The sequence below is a fragment of the Perca flavescens genome, chromosome 22 (assembly GCF_004354835.1).
Source record: "Perca flavescens isolate YP-PL-M2 chromosome 22, PFLA_1.0, whole genome shotgun sequence".
Taxonomy (NCBI): Eukaryota; Metazoa; Chordata; class Actinopteri; order Perciformes; family Percidae; genus Perca; species Perca flavescens.
Window position 1 is genome coordinate 309,479 of NC_041352.1, and position 21,364 is coordinate 330,842.

Below are 21,364 nucleotides of genomic sequence, written 5' to 3' on the forward strand. Positions count from 1 at the left end.
TGTTCTTTCCTTAGACATATGCAATCGAGGCAGTTTGAAAAAATATGGTGGTTCTTTAAAACAAGGTCAGTGATTTTTTTGTTTGGATGAATGCTTATGCAATAAGCTGAGTCCATATTTGTTTTTCTTTCATGCAGGAACCAGGCTGGCCTCGGGACTGGGGGGACAAGTCTGGCATAGGGGACATTCTTCCTTTTTTTTGCTTGCATTCAGCTCTAGTCACCTCTGTGCCTTGAGAAAACAACACTGCCAGGAATGATGGCCGAGCTGTGATCTAACAGCATCTGACACCCTGGTGGGGAGTAGCTGTGGACACTTGGTTCCTGCTGCTGCTGCTGCTGCAGCAGACGCTCCACAAGGCACAGTCACATTCCCCCCATCTGGAAAGTGCCTCATTGTTTACAGATGCAGCAATGCGGAAAAGGAAAATATCTGCACTCTCCCAGGTTTAATTTCATCTCAGCCCATTTACCTATTGTTGCTCATCTGCCTCAAACCTTAGCGCGGCTGTAATAGAACTCTGTCGCCCTCAGCCGTAACACCTCGGTGCCACTCAGAGAAGGTGGCTTAGGCTGCCTGAGCAGACACGGAGAGGCATTTATCAGTGTCAGACACACCGCACAGAGGACTCACTGCAACACAGTTGTCAGCATAATTTGGCTGCCTCATAATCTCTGACTCTGCAGCCCCGGGGATTATTCAATTTTCTACCTCTATTCAGTGGCAAGTAATATCTTTCTGTTTTGCTTCAGGGTGCAGAAGGCTATCTGAGCCCAGAGCAGGGCCGACTTTGTGTTTGAACTGTCTGACCAGGAAGAAAATGATTGGCATTTATAGATGAGGAGGAAGGGTACTGTTGTAATATAGTTTGATAGTCAGTAATGAAAATAATGCAAAGAGGTAATGAGAGAAATTCACACTGAGCAAAGACTGATTTCCTCTATCATGCTGACATGAGAAATAGATGAAGTGCTACAAAAACACAAACTTACATCACATACATGTAAATGAGGCATTATAAGTGATGGGTAATTGATAGCCAATTCTGTATTTTTAAGTAGTATGAAAATACAGCCACATTTTAGTTCAGTTAGGTTAGTCCACATATTTTGGTTGAGATTAGGGTAAGGTTTTTACTGATACTATTGTGACAGCCCTCTCCAGAAAAACAGCATTGATTGTTTATTTTCATGACCACAAGAAGTTGGTCATGTCTGAACAATCTCTCTTAGTAACAAAGATGGCAGTAGTGTGCCATTGCTATACTGAAAACCCTCTTAGGGAGATGGTAAGGGTGGCTGCATGGGCGTACAAAGTGTTTAATCATAACGACAATCATTCCCTAATCTTAACCAAGGTTGATTTGAAAGGCAATAAACAACCTGTTGTGTCATTTAGGACTCAAACCTTGGATGTTTTCACTTATTGGACTATATAAAAAAACTGATATGGTCTGAACCTTTTCGTCTCTGAGGGTTAAAAAATAAATAAAAATAAAAACTAAACTAAAAAAATAAAAAAATTTTGTTTCGATCTTGCAACAAGGCAGGCCAGGTTGGTTCTTTCGGAGAATGATTGTAAAGATTTACAAAGAATATGTTTACAGCATTTACTCTCTAACTGGGACATTTTGGGACCGCTCGATGGATGATACACTGGTAAGAGCTAATTAAGTTTAACCATGTATCCAGCGGAGTGGCCTCTGGCTCACCCAGTAAGAGCATGCGCACCATGTAGTCCTTTGCAGCAGCCTGGGTTTGAGTTCGAGCTGCGGCCCTTTGCTGCATGTCATCCCCTCTCTTTCTCTCCCCCTTTCCTGTCCAATATTTTAATCTGCTCTTCTGCAGTCTCTCATCCACTGTTATGTTTTACACGAGCACAGCGCACTAGCTCAGCTAATAGCGAATTGTGACGAGCTAAAACATTATCTTAGTTTGCCACATATCTTAAAATTTGGCAAAGTCTTGTACGCTGGCTGAGACTAACTAGCCCCACCTATATCTTTCAGTAAATCAACATGGCAAATTATTATTCACGTCAATGATGTCATCGTACCTCAGCAGAGTGAGGAGGACAAAGGGCAGTATGAATGACTGATAATGACTGATGTCTGTGATAAATACATTTCCGGGATCTTCATTCTTTCTAAACTTAACTAAGTATTTTGATGTCAGGAATATTATTTTATTGCTATTTTAGATTGTTTCCAATGAGATATTAATATGTTTATATAGTGACTTTGCTGTTGTAAACATTACTGTTGCTGCTATAGAAATAGTATTTTAGCCTAGTGATATTGTGAATTTTCAATTATAATCCAGATCTGAATTTAAAGATAACCAGGCTGACATAGGACATATATAGTTCATATGCACACTTAAATATTTGTGCGTGATCCGGCAGAATTTCCAGCAGCACTGGAGCAAGTGAAACGTCGTGGATATAGACTAACTTCTATATAACTGCAGCAAGGTGAGAGGTTATAGCACTAAAGCTAAAACAAGATTTTCAACTGGTGTTAATTTAATCTTTTATCAAATTATTTGTAAAATGACAAAATAAAAGTGATTCAGGTGCCCACATAATATTGAAGTCAACTTATAAAAGGCTGCACAAAAGATTCTACAAGTTATTTGTGGAATACCCTTTTAAAACGGTTGACAAAGTTAAGTAAGGAAATACACATGTTGAGCTAATTGCAGTTATTTAACTTGATGTTATATTAAATATACCCATAACTCCTTACAGGTCAATATGTAAAGTGTTTTCTGTCTCTGCTGCTATATTTATTAATCATGCCATATTTCATTAACAATAACAGTTGGCTGTTCAATCATTTGATCTAGTAAAAACGTGAACCAAAACAAACATAGACTCCAATTTGGTTGCTGCTGGTAACCAATTTCAATAAAAGAATTAGACATATTTAAGATTGCTTCCATACTATCTTTATCATTAAAAAACTAATCAGCAGTCTCATTTAACTTACACACATTTCTGTTAATACAGTAATTTGATCAACCCATAAAGCATTAATTTTCAATGTAAATAAATGATTACAAAGAAAACATGTAAATTATTTAATTATTACGTATACAAATATTTTTAAGTAAAACTTTTGATGTGCCATAGCTTTAGGGAAATATGGAAATATTACTGTATTTTACAGATTGATTGCTGCATATTATCTCTTATTTAAAGAAAGGGCTTCCTTGAATAGGTGAAATCTGTTCATGTTTGTCAAAGAAATCCGCTAGGAACACAGCTGACCTCAACAATAATGAAAGGGTTCGATTATCCTCCACTAGCTTGGTGTGCACGTTTTTCATTTCTTGCAAAGGCTGATGATGTTTGCACTCACCGAGACAACTCAATAGCTACGTATTACACTGCACACATCTTTGAAAGGATTTCAGCCTTACTGTGCTTGATGAAAGACAAAGGTAACATTGATATTCTTTGCAATCTGCTGAATGTAATTACAGACTGGGTATTAGATGATGGAGACGTACTGCAGTTAATCTCATTAATTCCAGTTGTTAAAGTTTAATGAAAATAATGATAGCTTAAAGTCAGTATGTTTAGCATTTTTATATTTATAGCATCTGTCAAATTATTCTAATGGCGTTTTTTTATGCAGAAAAATTTGATAATTTTGGAGAAAATCTGTGTTGCTTTCAGTACCTTATTTACAGTATCCCAGGTTCATATTCAGAGGTGTCTTTCCATCAATATGGGCATGTTCAAATTCTACCCACAGCAACATTTTAAGCAATTGAGGATAATAAAAAGGAGCAATGACATTCTTACCAAATAAATGTGGAAAATTATTTAGAAATGTGCTACTGATTTGGACTAGCCTACTCAGCCAGGGAGTCCCATAGCCGAGCACCCTGCAGCAAGGATACCCTGGGTAATAAGGTGAGTTTTAAGAAGCACCAGAGGAGGCCTGCCTGGGTATCTCAGAAGCTGATCATGGGGATAACTATTTTTTATAATATAGCTGGGAGCCTGACATGTAGTGCTTTAAGATTAACAGTAACGTCATAAAATCAAAACTTACGAGCAGCATGCAAAGGGATGCATAAAGGGTGGAATTTGTTCTCATCTAATAGAATTAGTTAAGAGCCTAGCAGCAGCGTTTTAGGTATGCTGCAGGCAGGCAATTGACTTCTAATTTATGCCTCAATAAAGAGAATTGCAACACTCCAAACAAGATAAAATAAAACCACCGACTTCTTCAATATCTGTGGTGACTGAAAAAAGAACAAATTTTGGCTCTGATCGTCATCTGAGGGAAACAAGATTGCATCACCCTAGCCCCTTGCTTATCAATGGTTATTATTAATATTATAGTTTCTCTAAACAGATTGTACTTGTGTAAGTAAGAGGAAGAAGCAGAGCTAAATAGCGGGGTCTCATATTTTGATTCATTGATAGTGACACAGTGACAAGGCCCGCCACATGGTTCTCCAATTGGGCTCCATAAGAATGCATGCCCATTATAACTTCCGCAATTATGTAATTGCAACTATAAGAAGAATTTTAGACGGCAAATAATTTCAAAATACTTCTATAAGGATTCTTGACAATATTGATATTAACTAATTATTTGTCAGAATTAAGGTAAAAGCGTCTCTATATCTGAGATGCTGAGCTATCATATTTTCATAAAACTTGAGGATCATCACACCTTGGAAGCTGAGGATTTTCCTATGACACACTGAGCTTCTCTCTCCTCTCTTTCTCTCCATCTGTGTGCATTCAAGTCCCATTATTGCATGTTACTAACTCAGATTCTTCCCTGGAGACCTTGTGCTTTCTCGCCTTGCAGATGCTCTTGGATTGTGGTCCTGCTCGATGCCCACTGCTATTATTTGTCATACTTATCTTTAGTGTTACTATAATTGCCACTGTTCAACATGTCATTCCATTATACCCACTGCTATAATTATTATGAGTCATATTTGTGTGTGTAAATAATACAGAAGTATTTATAATATGACTGATATCGTGATGATATCTGGACATGATGGTGGAGACTTTGACACATGACAAGTTTGATGTATTTTAGATTAAATGCATCTTTATTCAATATTGGACAAGTTTCTCTCCGAGAGAGGGAGATAACCATGTGTACACACTCCTAAGAGCATGTACCCATAGTGTCTCTACGGACATCAAAATAACTCCTCCTTTATACTTTTTGGGGCTTCACACATTCCAATCTATCTATTTTTGTGGGACAATATTACCTCAAAAACTAATCCTTATATGGAAATACTTATAATAGATTCACACATTCCAGGCTCTAATTCCCTGTGTGTGGTTGTCCTCATACAAGACCTTAGATAAGATATGAAAATACATTTGAAACGTGAATATCCAATCCCCCCAGTTTAAAGCTCTGATAAAAAACTGTTTAACTGAATAGTGCATTTGTATTATGCATCTATTGTCCCTTGTCTGTTTTTATTTTGCTCTATTTTAGGACTTCCCAATTAAATAAAGGTTAAATGAATAAAGTAAAAAATGCGAGTCTGTGCGTCTGTTTTCTAAAAAGGCCATTTTACACTGGACAGCTATATAAATGCATGCTGAAGTCTGTTGTTGGTTGTTCTCTATCTCCCCCAAACAACTTTTTTTTAGGTAGGTGACTCACAAACGTGTCAAACACATCAGGAACATTGCAGACCAGGCTATATGCTGGTAGTAAAACTCTGACTACAGTTCTTTTTGTCTTCCACTGTGCCCTCATTAAGTAACCTTCCCCCAGGGCCTTACCTGAGCTGGGGTTGTGTTTAGCTGTATTGGAGGATGTGTGAGAGGTGGAGGTGGAGGCCACTCTCTGGTCTGAACTCATGCTGTCCTGGCCCAGAGGGGAGTTGGACTTTCTTGGCTTCTTGTCTGTCAGGTGCAGCGGGGAGCTTTTCTTGGGAGGCAGCAGTGGTCGTCGAGGCCTGGCCGTGGCATTAACCTTCAGCCAGGCTTGGGCTTTGTACTCCACAATCTCTCCGTAGTTAGCTCGTGTCACCCGGCACTCGTACAGTCCTTCGTCACTCTTGCCGACTCTTGAGATTTGCAGCTTGTGTGAGATGTCGTTGCCCTGGACTTTCACTGTCTGTTAGAGTGATTGAAAGAAACCAAAGTGTCATAACAGTGATGGAACCCAACAAGATTTCACGACACATCATGCCAATTTATTCTGCAACATACCTCATTGTCATTATATTGTGACATTTGGATACAAACATATTGAGGGGAAGTTGGACTCGGACTTATAGACATATAGACAAGCGGCAATGATAATTACAGGTTCAAATATGTTGCTTGATGCACAGGTCAAAGTTTGAATAGTGGCTCTTAACTGCGTTCCATAAGCATACTGTATACAGGTTTTCCTTCTCTCTTGTGGTAAACCTTAAGGGCTCCGGACTACTTTTTTTCTTTTCTTCTTTTTTCAATAATATTTTATAAATCTTTACATTAACAAACAAATGTAATGTAATGTAAATAATGTACATTGTACATGTTACATCAACACATATTAGGATCATATCATATACGTTATTATTTTTGAGCTAAACATTTTTGATTATATTAGTAAGAAATTGTGATAAAAGTTGCAATGTGTTTTGTATTTTTGTTGCAATGAAGTTGAAGGAGACAGTGAAAATTGCAAAAAAAAAAGTTTTCCTAGTAACCTTACTGTCAGGGAACGACCAGGAGACAGACTGGAGTAGTTAAACAGAGCTTTATTTCAATGATCCAAAACTGAGAACAGAGAGAACAGGCTGGAATCCGGCAACAGAGTAGGTCAGGCTCAGAGCAGCAGGCAGACAACAGGATACAGGACTACAGGTAAGGTGAACGTGGAGGAACTAGACATACGTGAGTGGTCAGAGCGTCGTGTAGAAACGAGACTAGACAAAGTGCATGTGTGTCTGTGCTGCTTATGTAGGTGGTTGTTGACTAGCTGCAGGTGGTGAACTGAGGATGTGGCTTGATGAGGTGCAGGTGTGTGTAATTAGGACTGAGGGGACTGGGAGCGTCTGATCTGCGTGAGTGACGAGGAGTATGAATCAGTGGGAGGAGTGTGTGCTGGTGACGGTGGGACCCTGACACTTATAAAAAGGTACAGGATGCTGCAAATGTTGATATAGTATGAAAATGGCTGATGGATAAAAATTAAATAAATAGAAAACAAAAAATAATATTCATATGGTTTGATAAAGTACTTATTGGACTTTAACGTATCATTGCACTTACAAGCTGTCCTTAATTTAGATCATCCTGTAAGTCTCATCTCCATTTTTTCCTGCATCTACCGTGTGTGTTTGTGTGTGTGCGTGTGTCAGTCGCAGGGGGAACTGAGCAGCAGCCCCGCCCGCTGCAGAGAGCCCACAGGATTGAAACAGCAGCAGCTTTCAGCGACTTTAGAGTGAAAAAATGTAGCGTACACTGATGTTAAAATGTATACAGGTTGGCAGGACAGTCTGAAATGTTTTGCATGTTCTTTCGCTGTACATTTTGTTGATAAATGTGAGATGTTCGAGTCACACACGTCTCGTCTTCATATCAGAAACAAGCAGTGTTTCCCACACATAGACTAATGTGTGGCGGTGCGCCTCACTATCAACATTGGCACATGGCATGAAAATTTCACTTTATGAGGTTTTTTAACATTAATATGAGTTCCCCCAGCCTGCCTAGCCCCAGTGGCTAGAAATGGCGATAGGTGTAAACCGAGCCCTGGGAATCCTGCTCTGCCTTTGAGAAAATGAAAGTTCAGATGGGCCGATCTGGAATCTTCTCCTTATGAGGTCATAAGGAGCTAGGTTACCTCCCTTTTCTCTGCTTTGCCCGCCCATAGAATTTGGCCCACCCATGAGAGAGAGACATCATGGCTTTCAAACGAGAAAAGTGGCAGTTGGTTCAGGCCACACCCCTATCCTCCACCTTGTCCCCCCCTCTCCTCAATAGCTCGAGACACAGAAATGGCTCATACTAAGGAAAGCTCATTGTGGGACTGGCTCTAGTGGCTATAATTCTGCACCAACTCTGAATTATGGCAAAGAGACTTCAGATACAATATTAGGGGACCACTAAGGTCTATATAAAAGAGACTTCAGATACAGTATTAGGGGACCACTAAGGTCTATATAAAAGAGACTTCAGATACAGTATTAGGGGACCACTAAGGTCTATATAAAAGAGACTTCAGATACAGTATTAGGGGACCACTAAGGTCTATATAAAAGCATCCAAAGAGCACCATGTCATGGGACCTTTAAACGCTATTTAAAACACATTCTTCTGCATTTCCTTTCCCTGCTCTCCTCCATCTCTCTGTCACTTGTGTCTCGCTCACATACACACACACACACACACACACACACACACACAGCTCCTCCCACCGTGCGGTGTTAGGTGTTTTTTGCCCCCAACGTCTCCTCCCAGGCAACGCGGCAATGGTTATGTTTAGGGTTAAGGCATAGGATTAAGGTGAGAGTTTGCTGCCTGTAAGGCGATGTTGGAGGCTTAAAACACCATCGAGCCCACCGTGCACACAGCGTCTGTCTCCATCAAGGAGATAAGACGGCTGGTGAAATTCACAAGTTCACAAAAGGTTGGCATCTATCTCGTGAACACCTTTACACAATCACACATTCACCACCACAGACCCGACTCTTAGCAAACAAGCGATTGTGCCTGCTTTAGAAAGTTAACTAGTCGCAAGTTTGCGGTAAAATGCAGTTGGGTTGTCACGGTCAAAACACTATATAACAGCTGTGAATTAAATAAACGTATTATACTGTAAATAATGTTATGTAATTTTTTACTCTTACACTGAATGTTTGCTGCTTCAATCCAGAGGACTATTGAAAAGTATTTTCCGCAACTGAAAAAGACCCGTGTTGAGGATGAGGACCAGCCTGAACGGAGGTATCAGTCTGAAACCAGTGGAATTAGTTATGTTATTAATTTGTTTACAATATTTTCAGGTTTCAACCAGTGAAAGACAGGGTCAGGGAGAGAAAGAGAGATTCGTTGGGCATTGAAGTAGGAGAGGAGGACAGCATCCAACAGCGTGTCCGAAAATAAGTAAGTTGCGGTGATTGGTCAAAAATTGTGAGTTGCACCGAATTCACGGTGATTGGTTGAAATCGTGTGAATTGTTGCGATCGCGACATCGCAAAATCCTGGAGGGACTGATACACCGCTTCGCCAAAGTTTATACTCAAAAAAAACAAAACTGGGTCTAAGGTAATTGTTTTGTGCCTTCCCCAATGTTTCTTTCCTAAACCCAATCGCAAATTTGTTTTGTCTCCAGCTGTATACAGCATAGACATATAAGTGGATAGCTCAAAATGCGTACAGATAACACGGCATTTGGCTTTAGGAAAGTGGCGTGTATGTTTACACAAAGTCATGATGCCATGTAGGCTTTGTGAAAAATTTAACTAAGCTCCTTAGGGGCATTGCCAAATTTAGTGGTAGTAGGTTCCTATTGCTTTATTACATTTAACACAAAGCGGGGAAACCTGGGGATTCATTTCATGTAAAAAGTGAGGAGTACACTGCATTCTGTATAATATTCTATCTTGACTCTCCCGAAGTCTATTGCATGTAAATATTTTCTTAGCAGATACAAAAGCAGTGGACCACATCTCTGTGCTAAGTTCAACCTCCAAGTTCTTTTCCCATAGCTCCCTCGCCTTGTCAGCATTGACAGACATATAAGAGGTTAATTTTCCATGTAAAAAAGAAATGAATTTCTTCTCATTAAAGACAGTTAAATTAAAATGAAGGACAAAGCTTTCAATAGGACTCGACTGGTTGATCAATTGGTAATTTAAGATATGATTTTACAGAATGCCTCACTTGGAGAAAATCAAAAAAGTGCTTACGTGATACTTTGTACTTAATTAACAAATCCAATCCATCAAGTGTGTTAAGTATAATCAACACCAAGCATCCATGGGGGGGGGGGTTCCCCTTGATGTAGGAAATATTTAAACCAACCTGATATTATGCGGCATGACAAGCCTAATTGTAGTAAAGAAAATTAGGGAGCGCTTGACCGACCCCCCTTGTCTTTTGGTAATTGTAAAGTCTTAATTTTCAATCTAGATTTCTTTCCATGCCATATGAATTTCGACAGCAATCCTTCGATATCCAAAATGACTCTCCTATTGATCTTTAGTGGCAGCATTTGCATAGGGTATAATATTCTGGGAAGCACATTCATCTTAATCAAAGTTATTCTACCCATCCAGGACAATGGGAGATCAAACCACCTGTCAATGTCATTTTTAATTGATGTCAAAGGTGCCTTAAAATTTAGTTTGGACAGCTCTTTAATATCTCCTGAGACTCTGATGACCAAATAAGTAAAACCTGAAATTGACCACCTGAAAGGTAAATTGACAGGAGTTGCCCAGTCCTTAGAGCCACCCAATGTTAAGGTCTCTGACTTGTCTAGTTAATTTTATACCTTGAAATCAGGCAAAAACTGATTAATGACCGATATTTGAGTTGGAATGGAGTGTTTAGGTTTAGCAATAAACACTAATATGTCAGATGTCAGCATAGCAAAATTCTGTATTCAATGTCTCCCAACTTGACACCAGAAAGTTCCTGGTAGGTCCTGACGTGTATCAAGGGGAAAACGTCTGACACCGAGCCATTCACTAGACTCTCACAGCCGGCGATTTGTACAACACTTTGACCCACTCAACAAAACCGGACCCAAACCAAATCTGTTAACAACATTAAATAGATTCATTCCAGTGACACTGCAATAACCTTGTTTTTTATATTTTGTAAAAAAAATTGTATAACATTCAGAAGCTGTCGGACATTGGAGTGAGAGTATCTACCCTTGATAAACCCTGTCTGGTCTGGTCTCACCAAAGTGGGCAGCACCTCCTCCAACCTCCTAGCCAGAAGCTTGGATGGAAATTTAAAGTCAACCCCAAGCAAGCTTATTGGTCTGTAAGATGCACAAAGATCAAGAAGTTTATTTTTCTTTAATATCAGCGGGATATGGGCAAGAATTAAAGTTGGTGTTCCCTTCAAATGACTCCATAAACATGTTGGTTAAAGGACCCACCACAGACTTTGCACAGATCTTTTTTTTAATACAATTCAGGCCCGAATCCATCAGGGCCTGGAGCCTTACCACTCTGTAGGGATTTAATGGTCTCCAGGACTTCTTGGGCTGTGATCAGCGTATTTTGACACTCGGATGAGTATAATTCCTGGTAGAACATTATTTACCAATAATTTTTGTTTCAAAATATTGTTTACCCTTCTTATCTCTGAGCGAGGATATTGCATACATTGCCCTGGGCTAGCCGAGCAAGTAGCATGCCAGGTTTGTTACCGGATTCAAATAATCTGTGCTTTTTGAGTTAGCAGTTGATCTAAAGCAGATCTGGCTGCTTCTAATTTCTTCAGTCCAGAGGTGGAGGGAGATGCCTTAAAAGTTTCTTTCCAGGCTAGCAATGTCTCGCTCAAGCTCTAATTGTTTAGCTAATGTACTATTCCTTTTTGCTGCTGTGTAGGAAATGATGGACCCTCTAAGAAAAGCCTTGCCTGTTTCCCACAAAGTAGCAGCAGAGACCTCAGGTGAATCATAAGATTGTAGAAATAAAAAGTTCCCATTGATTTTCTAAATATGTCAAGAATGCAGAGTTGCTAAGAAGAGATGGATTTAAATGCCAGTGTCTAGAAAAAGGGCCAAAGAGTGGTCTGGGAAAATGCATGTATGCACCTCCTAACAAGGACAGATCTAAAGACAAAGATATAATCAATTCTAGAAAAAGAATGATGGGGACATGAGAAAATGTGAAAATCTTTCTCTTGTTGATTAGTGACTCTCAATGCATCAAATAGGCCAAGATCAGAGAAAAGCTCAATTTTGGCTCTCACCATTTTGGAGGGAGGTTGGGTTTTAGATAGACTATAATCCATCTCAGACGCCAGACTTTAATAATTCACCAAAACGTGCTTCTGAGAACATTTTAAGCAAGAAATAGGCCATGCAGTTGCTGAATCTGTCTTCATTTCAGATTTACAAAGGTCAGTTTAAAAGATTTTGTCAGATTTTGAGAGGCGTTCGTCACACTCATCCCACTCATCATTTCCAGTAATTGGTCATTGAGTGCAACTGCCCACTGGCCGATTCAACAAGTCAAATCGGCCCAAATGAATGCCGACGGCTCCTCCAACTGACGACGGCACGGAACACACCAAACAGACTCAGGTCACCGACCTCGCCAGACTGTCCGACGGGCTGAAATTCGGGTTGGTATGTTAGCGCCTTAAGGTGGGGCTCTTGTAACAATGCCACTTGTACCTTATCTTTTTTAAGCATGTAAAGTATATTGCGTCTCTTAACAATGTGGTTAATTCCTTTAACATTTAACGTTATGATGTTCTAGGTAACTCATTTAAGTAGGTGATTGATCAGACAAAAACAGAAAATGATCCAGATCGAACCAAAAAATTATAGTGAATACAGCACTATACAGAGAAATTTGGCACGAGCTCAATGAGCTGTGCTGGTATAAACATTTCCATCTTCTAATGTAGGAAAAAACAATTAGAACCTTGTTCACACTCAAAAAATATTGTAAACATAAACAAACATCAATGTATGAGAGTTATGAACCAACAAAACAAAAAGCTACCCACTGGGTAGTTTTATAGGAGCACATGCTGCTAAAAGAAGTTTCCACTTCCGAGCGAAGAATGAAGATCCGCTGTCCGTCATGTTCCAGATTAGGCATTGCCCTCACTGCAGCCATTATTCTCGGTTTATCCCTGGAGTTGTGTAGTTTAATAATCACCAGGCGGGAACGCACGCCTCTCGGCCCCAAGCTCCTGTGCGCCCGGTCAATTTTAATACAGGCTTTAACACCTGGACTTGCTTCTACACCGAGCACGGTGGGCAGCCGTGTTTCAAAGAAGTGGATAAGGCATTTTCCCTCAGTACCTTTTTTCAGGTTGAGAACACAAATGTTATCCCGCCTGCTGCCGTTCTCCATCCATGCAATTGGCTATTATCTTAATTTTCCTCTCTGATTTAGCGAGCCTTCTCTCTAGACCGGTCACCGTATCCTCCACATCCGACACTCTCTGCTCTGCCTCAGTAATGGGTTTCGACTGGCTTTCCCGTGTCGTGGATATTTTTTCCAAAGTTTCTGCTCCTCACCTGTAAATGGCGAGTCTGTTTTTTGGCTAGTAGTTGTAGCAGTAGTCATTCTTTGTGAGTTGATTTTCGTCTGTTTCATCACTTGTTGTCAGAAGGGTACTTTTTCTTCTTGCCGCTGATTTTTACACTACTGAATCATTATAATAAGCTGAAATGGGAACAATAAAGTGAGTATAAATATAAATGGGAGTGGGAACTCGGTGGAAACACGCCTTTTAGCCAGCCATCATCACGTGACCCCCAGACTACTTTTTTTATACCCGGTGGCACTTGAGCCAATGTCTTTTGCTTACTGGCTTGAGCACATCTTATGGTGTCTTGAGATGGGTGATCTAAATAAAATCCTCTATCACAGTACATGTATTTGCTTTGATATAGCAAGTTTTTTTTATCTGTATCATTATAGAGGAAGTTTTCTGGAAAGTCAGTGGAGAAACTGGTAATAGATAAAATAGCTAAATGGTAATATGTGTTTTTGGCAGACATTAAGGTACTTAATCACAGAGATGCAGCAATCTTGTAAACCCAATAATACCATTAAGCAGTCATGCTCATTGATTTGCAGTGTTGCCTACAATGGTTTATTACAACTCATCACATTTAAAAGGATATTTAATCTTGGCCTTTTTAGGTGTAGGGTTACATTTGGTGAAACACCTGAGTAAATTGGTACAACCCCTGGAAACCTGGTTTCACACTTTGAGTATTTCTCCATAACATAAAATATTCATAACTAATAAGCAACATCCTTACGAATAATATAAAATGTTTAAAAAATGTCTGATATATGAGCGAGTCTGCAATTGTGTTTATATATAGCTATTTTGTGTCGTTTATTTACCATATACTTTTGAAGGAAATATAATATATTTGCCATTAAATTATGTTCAATGGCAAAAAAAACATTTTCAGTCCACATAATGCTAGATTTTCTAACCTTACAGAGATCACAGACAGATGATTGGGGTAAACGGCAAGCTAATAAAGCACAGCACTTTGACACTGGAGCAAGCGGCAATGTCAGGGTCTGCAATAAACCTGCATTCTATCTCATTTCCAGCAAGGGGCAACTCCACTGGCTCCAAAAAGAAGTCAGTTTCTATAGAGGTCTATGGGGAAATGACCCTACCTCTCACGTGATTTATTGACCCAGTAGCTTAACATTTTTTATAAGAGTTTATGGTCTTAATCGCTAGTTTTTAAGTCTTCTTCAATACAGCATGATGTTCATTTTGTAAATGATGTTCCCAATTATTTTAAAATAGACGATAAAGCAGAGGACATGCCGACCTGTCAATCATGATGAGGCTTAGCAATGTGTATACATAGCACTGTGGAAATTAAATAGCTGTGAACTTGTTTTCGGGGTGCTGTCCATAGCTACCCGTAGCGTTAGCTGGTAACTTAAGGGAAAGTCAAATTTTCAGTACTGCTGTACATGGAGATAAATGGCGCCAGTATGCGGAGGTCCGCGTTTGACCGCCGGTGAAACTCTGCTTGATGACTCGTGCCAGAAGGGTTGAAAATCGGCAACTTTCCCTCTTTAGCATTTAGCTTAGTGCAGCGCCGTTGAAAACATAGAGACACTGGTGTAGCCGCGTCATTCTCCCCCAGCTCCGGCCTTTTTTCCCAAAATGGTCCAAAATACCAAGATGACAACTGCCAAAATGCAAACTTCAGTCTTCAGAACGTCAGTCCACAAACCAATGGTCACTGATGCTACGTCCATTATTTTTTGTCTATGCTATGGAAACTTGTGTTTACATTCTGAGTGCTGCATGTTACAGTAGGTTTAGAAATGTAGGGTTAAGAAAGGTTGTTGTTTTAGTTCAATACTGAAATAGTGAACCTATCCTGTTTTCTGCTTCAAATCACTGGTAACCATTTTAACTTAACAAACATGTTAATAGATGTATGCCATTACTTTATGATGTTAACATAACTCAGAGAAATGATAACCCAATTTGCAATAAACTATAATTTAAATTTAAAAACATCTGTTACCTTGATGCAAGACCTGTCACTTTACATTGCACATGACTGTTTGACTATCTGTGGAGTGGAGACCAGTGAGGTCATTGGAAGGAAGTGTGTTGCACTGGGCACAGAATGCACATACAGAGAGACAGGAGAAAGGGGCAGAACGGTTGGCAGGGCAGGAACGCAGGAAGGGAACCACTCTGACAGTAATAATACACTGCCACTGATTTCACTGATTAGCTCCTTTCTCCGGTTGAAGGTGTATTATTCAGGGGAAATCAGCTGCTGTTGTGTTTGCTCGGAATGAAACGCTGCCAACAACGCGGCACACATCTGAGAAGCACTAGGTTGCAACTAGGAACGCATGACGTGCTATTCAACTCACACTAATTTTTGTCCCCTCGTCATCAGGATCAGGCTCTGGTATCATCTCCATCTGGGAACACACAAAACAAGAGAAGGGGAAAGAGAGCATTAGCGTGCTGTAATGTCTGCTGCAGTGTAGCTCTCAAAGAGCCACATTCAAGTATGTATGTTATGCAAGTCTACTGTCAGACTCCCTAAAACCAGCTACAAGATTACTACGACAACTTTGAAAAAAAGGCATCATCTATCTGCTGACGGTTATAAATATTTCATTCCAACATCAACACACAGTTTACAAACTGTTCTTCTGCCTTTAAAAGTAAATGCACAAAGATGTTGCTCTTGCAACTGTTTTTGATTTATTTTTAGATTCTTTGAGTGGGTCTGAAGAGAAAATAAAGACAGTTTCCAGATGATGCAGTGAATCAAGGGGAAAACTGGTTCAGACCAGGATGCTGTGTGACAAACTAACAGCTTTCTGAGATAAATGATGCCTCAAAACCTCCAGCAGTCTCTGCAGTAAAAGTTATATTATCAATGAAAACTTATGACCAATAATTAAATGTCAGAAAGCCTGGAATAGCTTTTCAGGAAAAGAAGAAAAAAAGAAGATGAAATTCAAAGCACAAAAAGTACTTAACAGCAGCGTAGTTCTGGGGCTCAAGAAATGCCCCTGTTTGAGCTACGGTGGCATAATTCTAGCACGGTGGCAAGCACTAAGCCTACAGCCTACATCATGGACTGGGCATTGATTTTAGAGGCTATAATTTATTTATCTTACATCGGATGCCAAATGGATGTTTGCCCGGAAAAAAAGTCTGCTGACTACAAAGCTGAGCATGAGCAGTGCAGCAGAAAAAGCTTGAGAGGAGGAGGAAGTTTCTCCAGATGACATTAGGGCTCCATGGCTGAGACAAAAAAGGAAGGGTAGGAGAAGGATAAGATGGCTACTTATGAGCATTTGCAGCAGATAGCGTGTCTTGAAGTGCTGTAATTACCTCAGAGGAAACAGGCGCTTTTCTCTCGAGGATGTTCGGCAGACAGGTGATTAATGAGCAGAATTAGGAGCCATAGCTTTCTCTGTCTGCATGTATGCATGACTCTTACATCTTGACTTCACAGATGGACCTGGCATCCGCTTTTGTATCAGGGAGATGTCTTTAACTGTGAGGAAGGATTAATTGTCCTCAAGTCTTGGTGTTGGGCTGATTCAAGTCATCAATTTCAGGATCCTCTTTTACAAACTCTCAGTGGTTATATGGGCTGGGTGTGCAGTCTATATATGTCACCTGAGGAGAATAAAGTTAGGGTTCCACTTGAAGACAAATGCTCTACTCAGGTCTACACATAGTGGTTGCTGCAGGAAAACATGGTCACAGTGATGAAGATGGTGGAAAACAGTTTAATTGCTTCTCAAACATTTCATTATGGAAAGTCCTATGGGGCTATTAAAATAGCTTTTCATTACTGCACAGCTGAACTCTAGGCTATTATTTTCCAGTGTCCAGTGTTTAATCAATGTAATACAAAATTGTTTAATTATTCCTAGTTCTTTGTTTTAATTAAAATCCTTTACTGACTTTTGTCAAAGCAGTAACACAAGCAACATGTTTTCATTGCTTCATTGATTGTTGCAATTTGCATTATTCTCTTCTGACTTAATATGTTCTTTAACTATTTATAATTACTGTAAGTGTGTCATTGTCTTTATCATTGCAAACGCTTTTGATGCTAAGAGCACCAAGCTTGGAACTTTGGGCTCTATTCTGGTGTTGGACCACAATGCACCACCGCATCGGCGAGCTGGTATTTTCCTGTGGTGCCCTGACGTTTTATCTCTTCGCCTGCGCTGGTTTGGTATCATAGTGCACGCACCCCAGCAGAAGCAGAGGTGCAGGAGAGGGTGTCGATGAAAATCCAGTGGTGCACTGCGATCTCACACACCTATGTAAACCTCCCTAACATTACACAAACTCATTTATTAATGTTTTGTTAATCTTTCCAGCCTGTGCTGAAGGCCATTCCTTTTCTCTGGTGACTCTTTACAGCCATCTGAAGGCAGCAGGTATCTGTTCCATCTGCAGTCTCTAACTGAGTGATGATGTGCAACGTCAAGGGGCAATTGTGCACAGCAGATCAATTGGTTACATTTTGTGCAACCAACACCAGACTATTACAAAATACCAAACTTGTCATCTTGATGAATTATTCTACATTTTCAACACATCACCAGTTGTGTTGGAGATGGATGCATTCACAGTTTTATGAAAAATCATAGATTCCTTTTAACTTCTTTCTGCGCTAATAACTCCCTCAGGGCTGTCCGTATCCTGCCAGTTCTCCCTCTGTGTCTACATCCATGTTACAGTAAAAAGTGCGGTTTGAGAGACAGCAAGATGAATGGATAAATACATATTTGCCTTCAATACCAGCAGCCCAATTTGTGTCCTGTCTCAGACTAGAGATGGTACGTGGTGTATTTCCACACTTACCATTCATTGTCTATTTGAGCAGCTGTGCAATGCCTTCTGGTAGCGTTGTGGCGACTTTCGAGAAGCGGGGCGTCTAGTTGCCCACTGCTCATTTGCATAAAGTTGAATCCAGACTACTTTATGCAAATCAGGGACTGCCGGCTCGACACGCCGCCTCTCAAAAAGTCATGCATGGATTATTTTTGAATAAAATGTTTCCAGAATAAAATAAGAGATTTGATGAAATCTGGGAGCAGACAGCCCCACGACTGAAGCTTTCGTCCAATCAGGTGCAGCCATCGCGGTTGTAGGAAGGTGTAGCCTGTTTTCTTTGCTTGTCACTGGTCATTGAAGATAAATTGATAACTGCTAATGGCAAGCCCACAAGCATCCAATGCTGAAAAGCATTTCCCAATAAAACATTTCCTGAGGGTAATTACATGATTTTAGTTGCCTAACTTTAAAATACTGTTGATGCTGTATGCAGATGTTGTAGGAGTGACCAAGTAAAAAACGCTGGCTGAACGTTTTGCACTGATTTAATTAAAGAATGAGTACACTGACTATACTAAATATGTTGAATAGGTTTTAATATCTGTGTCCAAGGCTTAAAATAAACCCAATAGAGGCCAATATTTGGTGACTAAAAGTTGTCCATCATATCAATGGTAAAACACTAGCTTGGGACAAAGCTTCTTTTCTTTTGGTTAACAATTTCAATTCCTCTTCTTCTTTTATTATTCACCAGTATGTCTCACGCAGCAACACACAATTGATGCCAACGGTCACCAGTGTCAATCACAAATCACTTCTGCACACACGCTGAAGAATGTCCAAACAGCTGACATGTTGCAGGTTAATTTACGAGGTTCCCTAGTGCGAGAATAGCGCGGACACGCGCTTCACACATGGCGGAAAAGTTGAGAGAAAGGAAAAAGAGACTGGTGTGTGCGTCCTTGAGAACTGTAACCCGTATAACTTATGTTGTCAGTTAATTGTAGCGTTGACCGGCATGAAATTGGCTTATGTCAGACTGACCTGCCGGTCGCCGGTCATAGCTGAGCACGTGAAAACCGGCCAATTCCGGTCACCGGCTGGTCTATCGGTGCATCTCTAGACGAAACCGTTTTAAAACGTCGCAGAGAAAGTTTGCTGGGGTCTGAAACGGCCCATCTCAACTCGACATAAACCAGTTGATGGCGTCGCCTGCGACTCAGCCTGTCAAGTCGCCAGTGGCTGGTTTTAGAACGTAAGGGACATCACCTGCCAATAGAGAACTCAGCTTGTAAAGTCAGCTTCAAACTATAAAAATAAAATTATTCATAATTCCATTTTTATTTCTGTTACAAACTGTAAACTGGTCGAAATGGAGTTTTAGACCAGTTTACAGCCCGCCAGCAGGGTAACGTGGTCAAGCGAGTGATTGAAGAGAGGGAGTGCCTAGAACAAAGTTGTGAATCAGAGAAATACAACTTTTCGCTGATTCACCACTAGAAATGCAGCTGTAGCAAGCATCTCACTATCATTAACGTTATTTGCATTCATATTTTGACACAACAAATGATATCCACCTAAAAAAGAGCCAGAAAGTCCCAAGTTGGAACGGAAATACAAAGAGTCGTTGCTATGGAGATGATACACTGTCTCGTCGCATTGATGTAAACTGGCAGGTTTCTGAACATTGCAGAACAGCACGTTGCAAGTAGTTGAAAGTTTTAACTTGTCTCAACGCAAAACTTTGGTCTGAACTGGAATCGAATTGGCTCAACTGTCCTAATGTGTAGGAACTAACATTTCCACCACTGTGGGCATATGTAAACTGGGAGTTTGATGCTTTTATTTGTTAAAATGCTAAATTACCAATTTTAGAAATATGTACTAAGCAACATGCACCCATCCCCAGATTTATTTTTTGATTTAATCATGTGTTTCTTTACTTTTGGAGTTGGAGCTGCTCCTGAGCTAATAGACATCCATTAAATTAGCAAAAAGAGCAGACTTTCACAAGACAACATACTAACTCAAAAAACTCTCCCTCAAGGTTTATCAGGACACAGACTAATCACACAAAGCTGTATTTTAAGGAACAAACAGCTAAATGTGTGCGCGGAAACAGTGGGGGGAGGATAAAAGGACTGACAATATGAATCATTTTTGTTTTCAGGACAATATCTCTCTGCTCGGTCCCCGGGTCAGCTGACTGTGCTCACCTTGTTCACATATTGGTAATAAATCCACGTCTGGTTTCACCTCTGCCTTTCAAATATTTAAAAATATTTTATCCAAATTGACTCTTTGAATTTACAGGCACTAAAACAAAAAAATGAGTCAGTATTTTATGAATGTGAACCCTTTAGTCACCCAGCACTGTGCAAATGCAATTAAGGTAATTGTGACATAATGAATGTCCAATATCAATTCAGAATCCTGGCATTTATGATCCGCTGTAAAAGGCATTTATCTGCCACTAAGATGTTGCTGCTGTGTGTCATCAAAAAGAGAGAAAGAAGAAAAAAAAACCTTAAACCTTTTATAGAGAATAATCACTCTGTTGCATTTAACAACAACAAAATAATGACTTTTTCTTTATCTAAATGTACCTGACAAATGTTCCCAGAAGTAAGTTTGGAGCCTGTGACAGCAATGTAAAAGTTTTCAATGACACTGTCGGAATAAACCTCCATTATTTTCCCATTTATATTTCATTTCTATCGCATGAGTGCCTTCTGAGCCAAAGCCACGGCTGCTCACAAGTATCTCAATTTCAATCTCTTGTCTTTTTATTGCAAAACCCTTCCACCATGACACGCTGCCATTCTTCATGCAAATCTCAAATTGACTTCTTGTAAAATGTGCTCTGCAATTATTGTGCATCAAAAGAGCTCCATTGAGTTGCTGCGACTAAATTAACGTCACATGAAGAAAAATTTTTATCATTTAAACTGAAATATAGACTAGACCACCCAGTGTTGCTGTGATTGTATTACAGCTCTTACTGTGACGGGACAGGATATCATGTGAAAGCCCTGACCCTGGATGATAAGACATGCACGGCCATTGAAAACACATTAAAAAGACCAAATATTTAAACAAGTTTATCCAGCAATCATCAGTTTTACAAACACCAACACTCAGATGAGGTTAAACTGCGGTCATGGACTTCATATGACACATTAAACCCTGTAATCTTAAATTATGGTGGTGGAGGAAATGGGTCATTATAATACTGCTGTGAAAAGCTTATCATCACCAGTTTCCATAATGTGATGCCATTTTAGTATTTCATTGAAAGACAGATAAACAAAATAGATAACCCTGGACACAT

At 39.9% G+C, this 21,364-nt stretch overlaps 1 protein-coding gene across 1 annotated transcript in view; it reads right to left on the reverse strand.

Annotated features, from left to right (window-relative positions):
• Positions 1–215: 215 nt before the first annotated feature.
• The window catches only part of vstm2a (V-set and transmembrane domain containing 2A), a 91,323-nt gene continuing 70,174 nt past the window's right edge, over positions 216–21,364 (reverse strand). The window contains exons 3-6 of the mRNA XM_028569943.1: positions 15,588–15,638; positions 5,667–6,121; positions 498–576; positions 216–338 (exon numbers count right to left, since the gene is read on the reverse strand). Of these exons, the coding sequence (XP_028425744.1) occupies positions 216–338; positions 498–576; positions 5,667–6,121; positions 15,588–15,638 (708 nt within the window). The remainder of the gene's footprint in view (positions 339–497; positions 577–5,666; positions 6,122–15,587; positions 15,639–21,364) is intronic.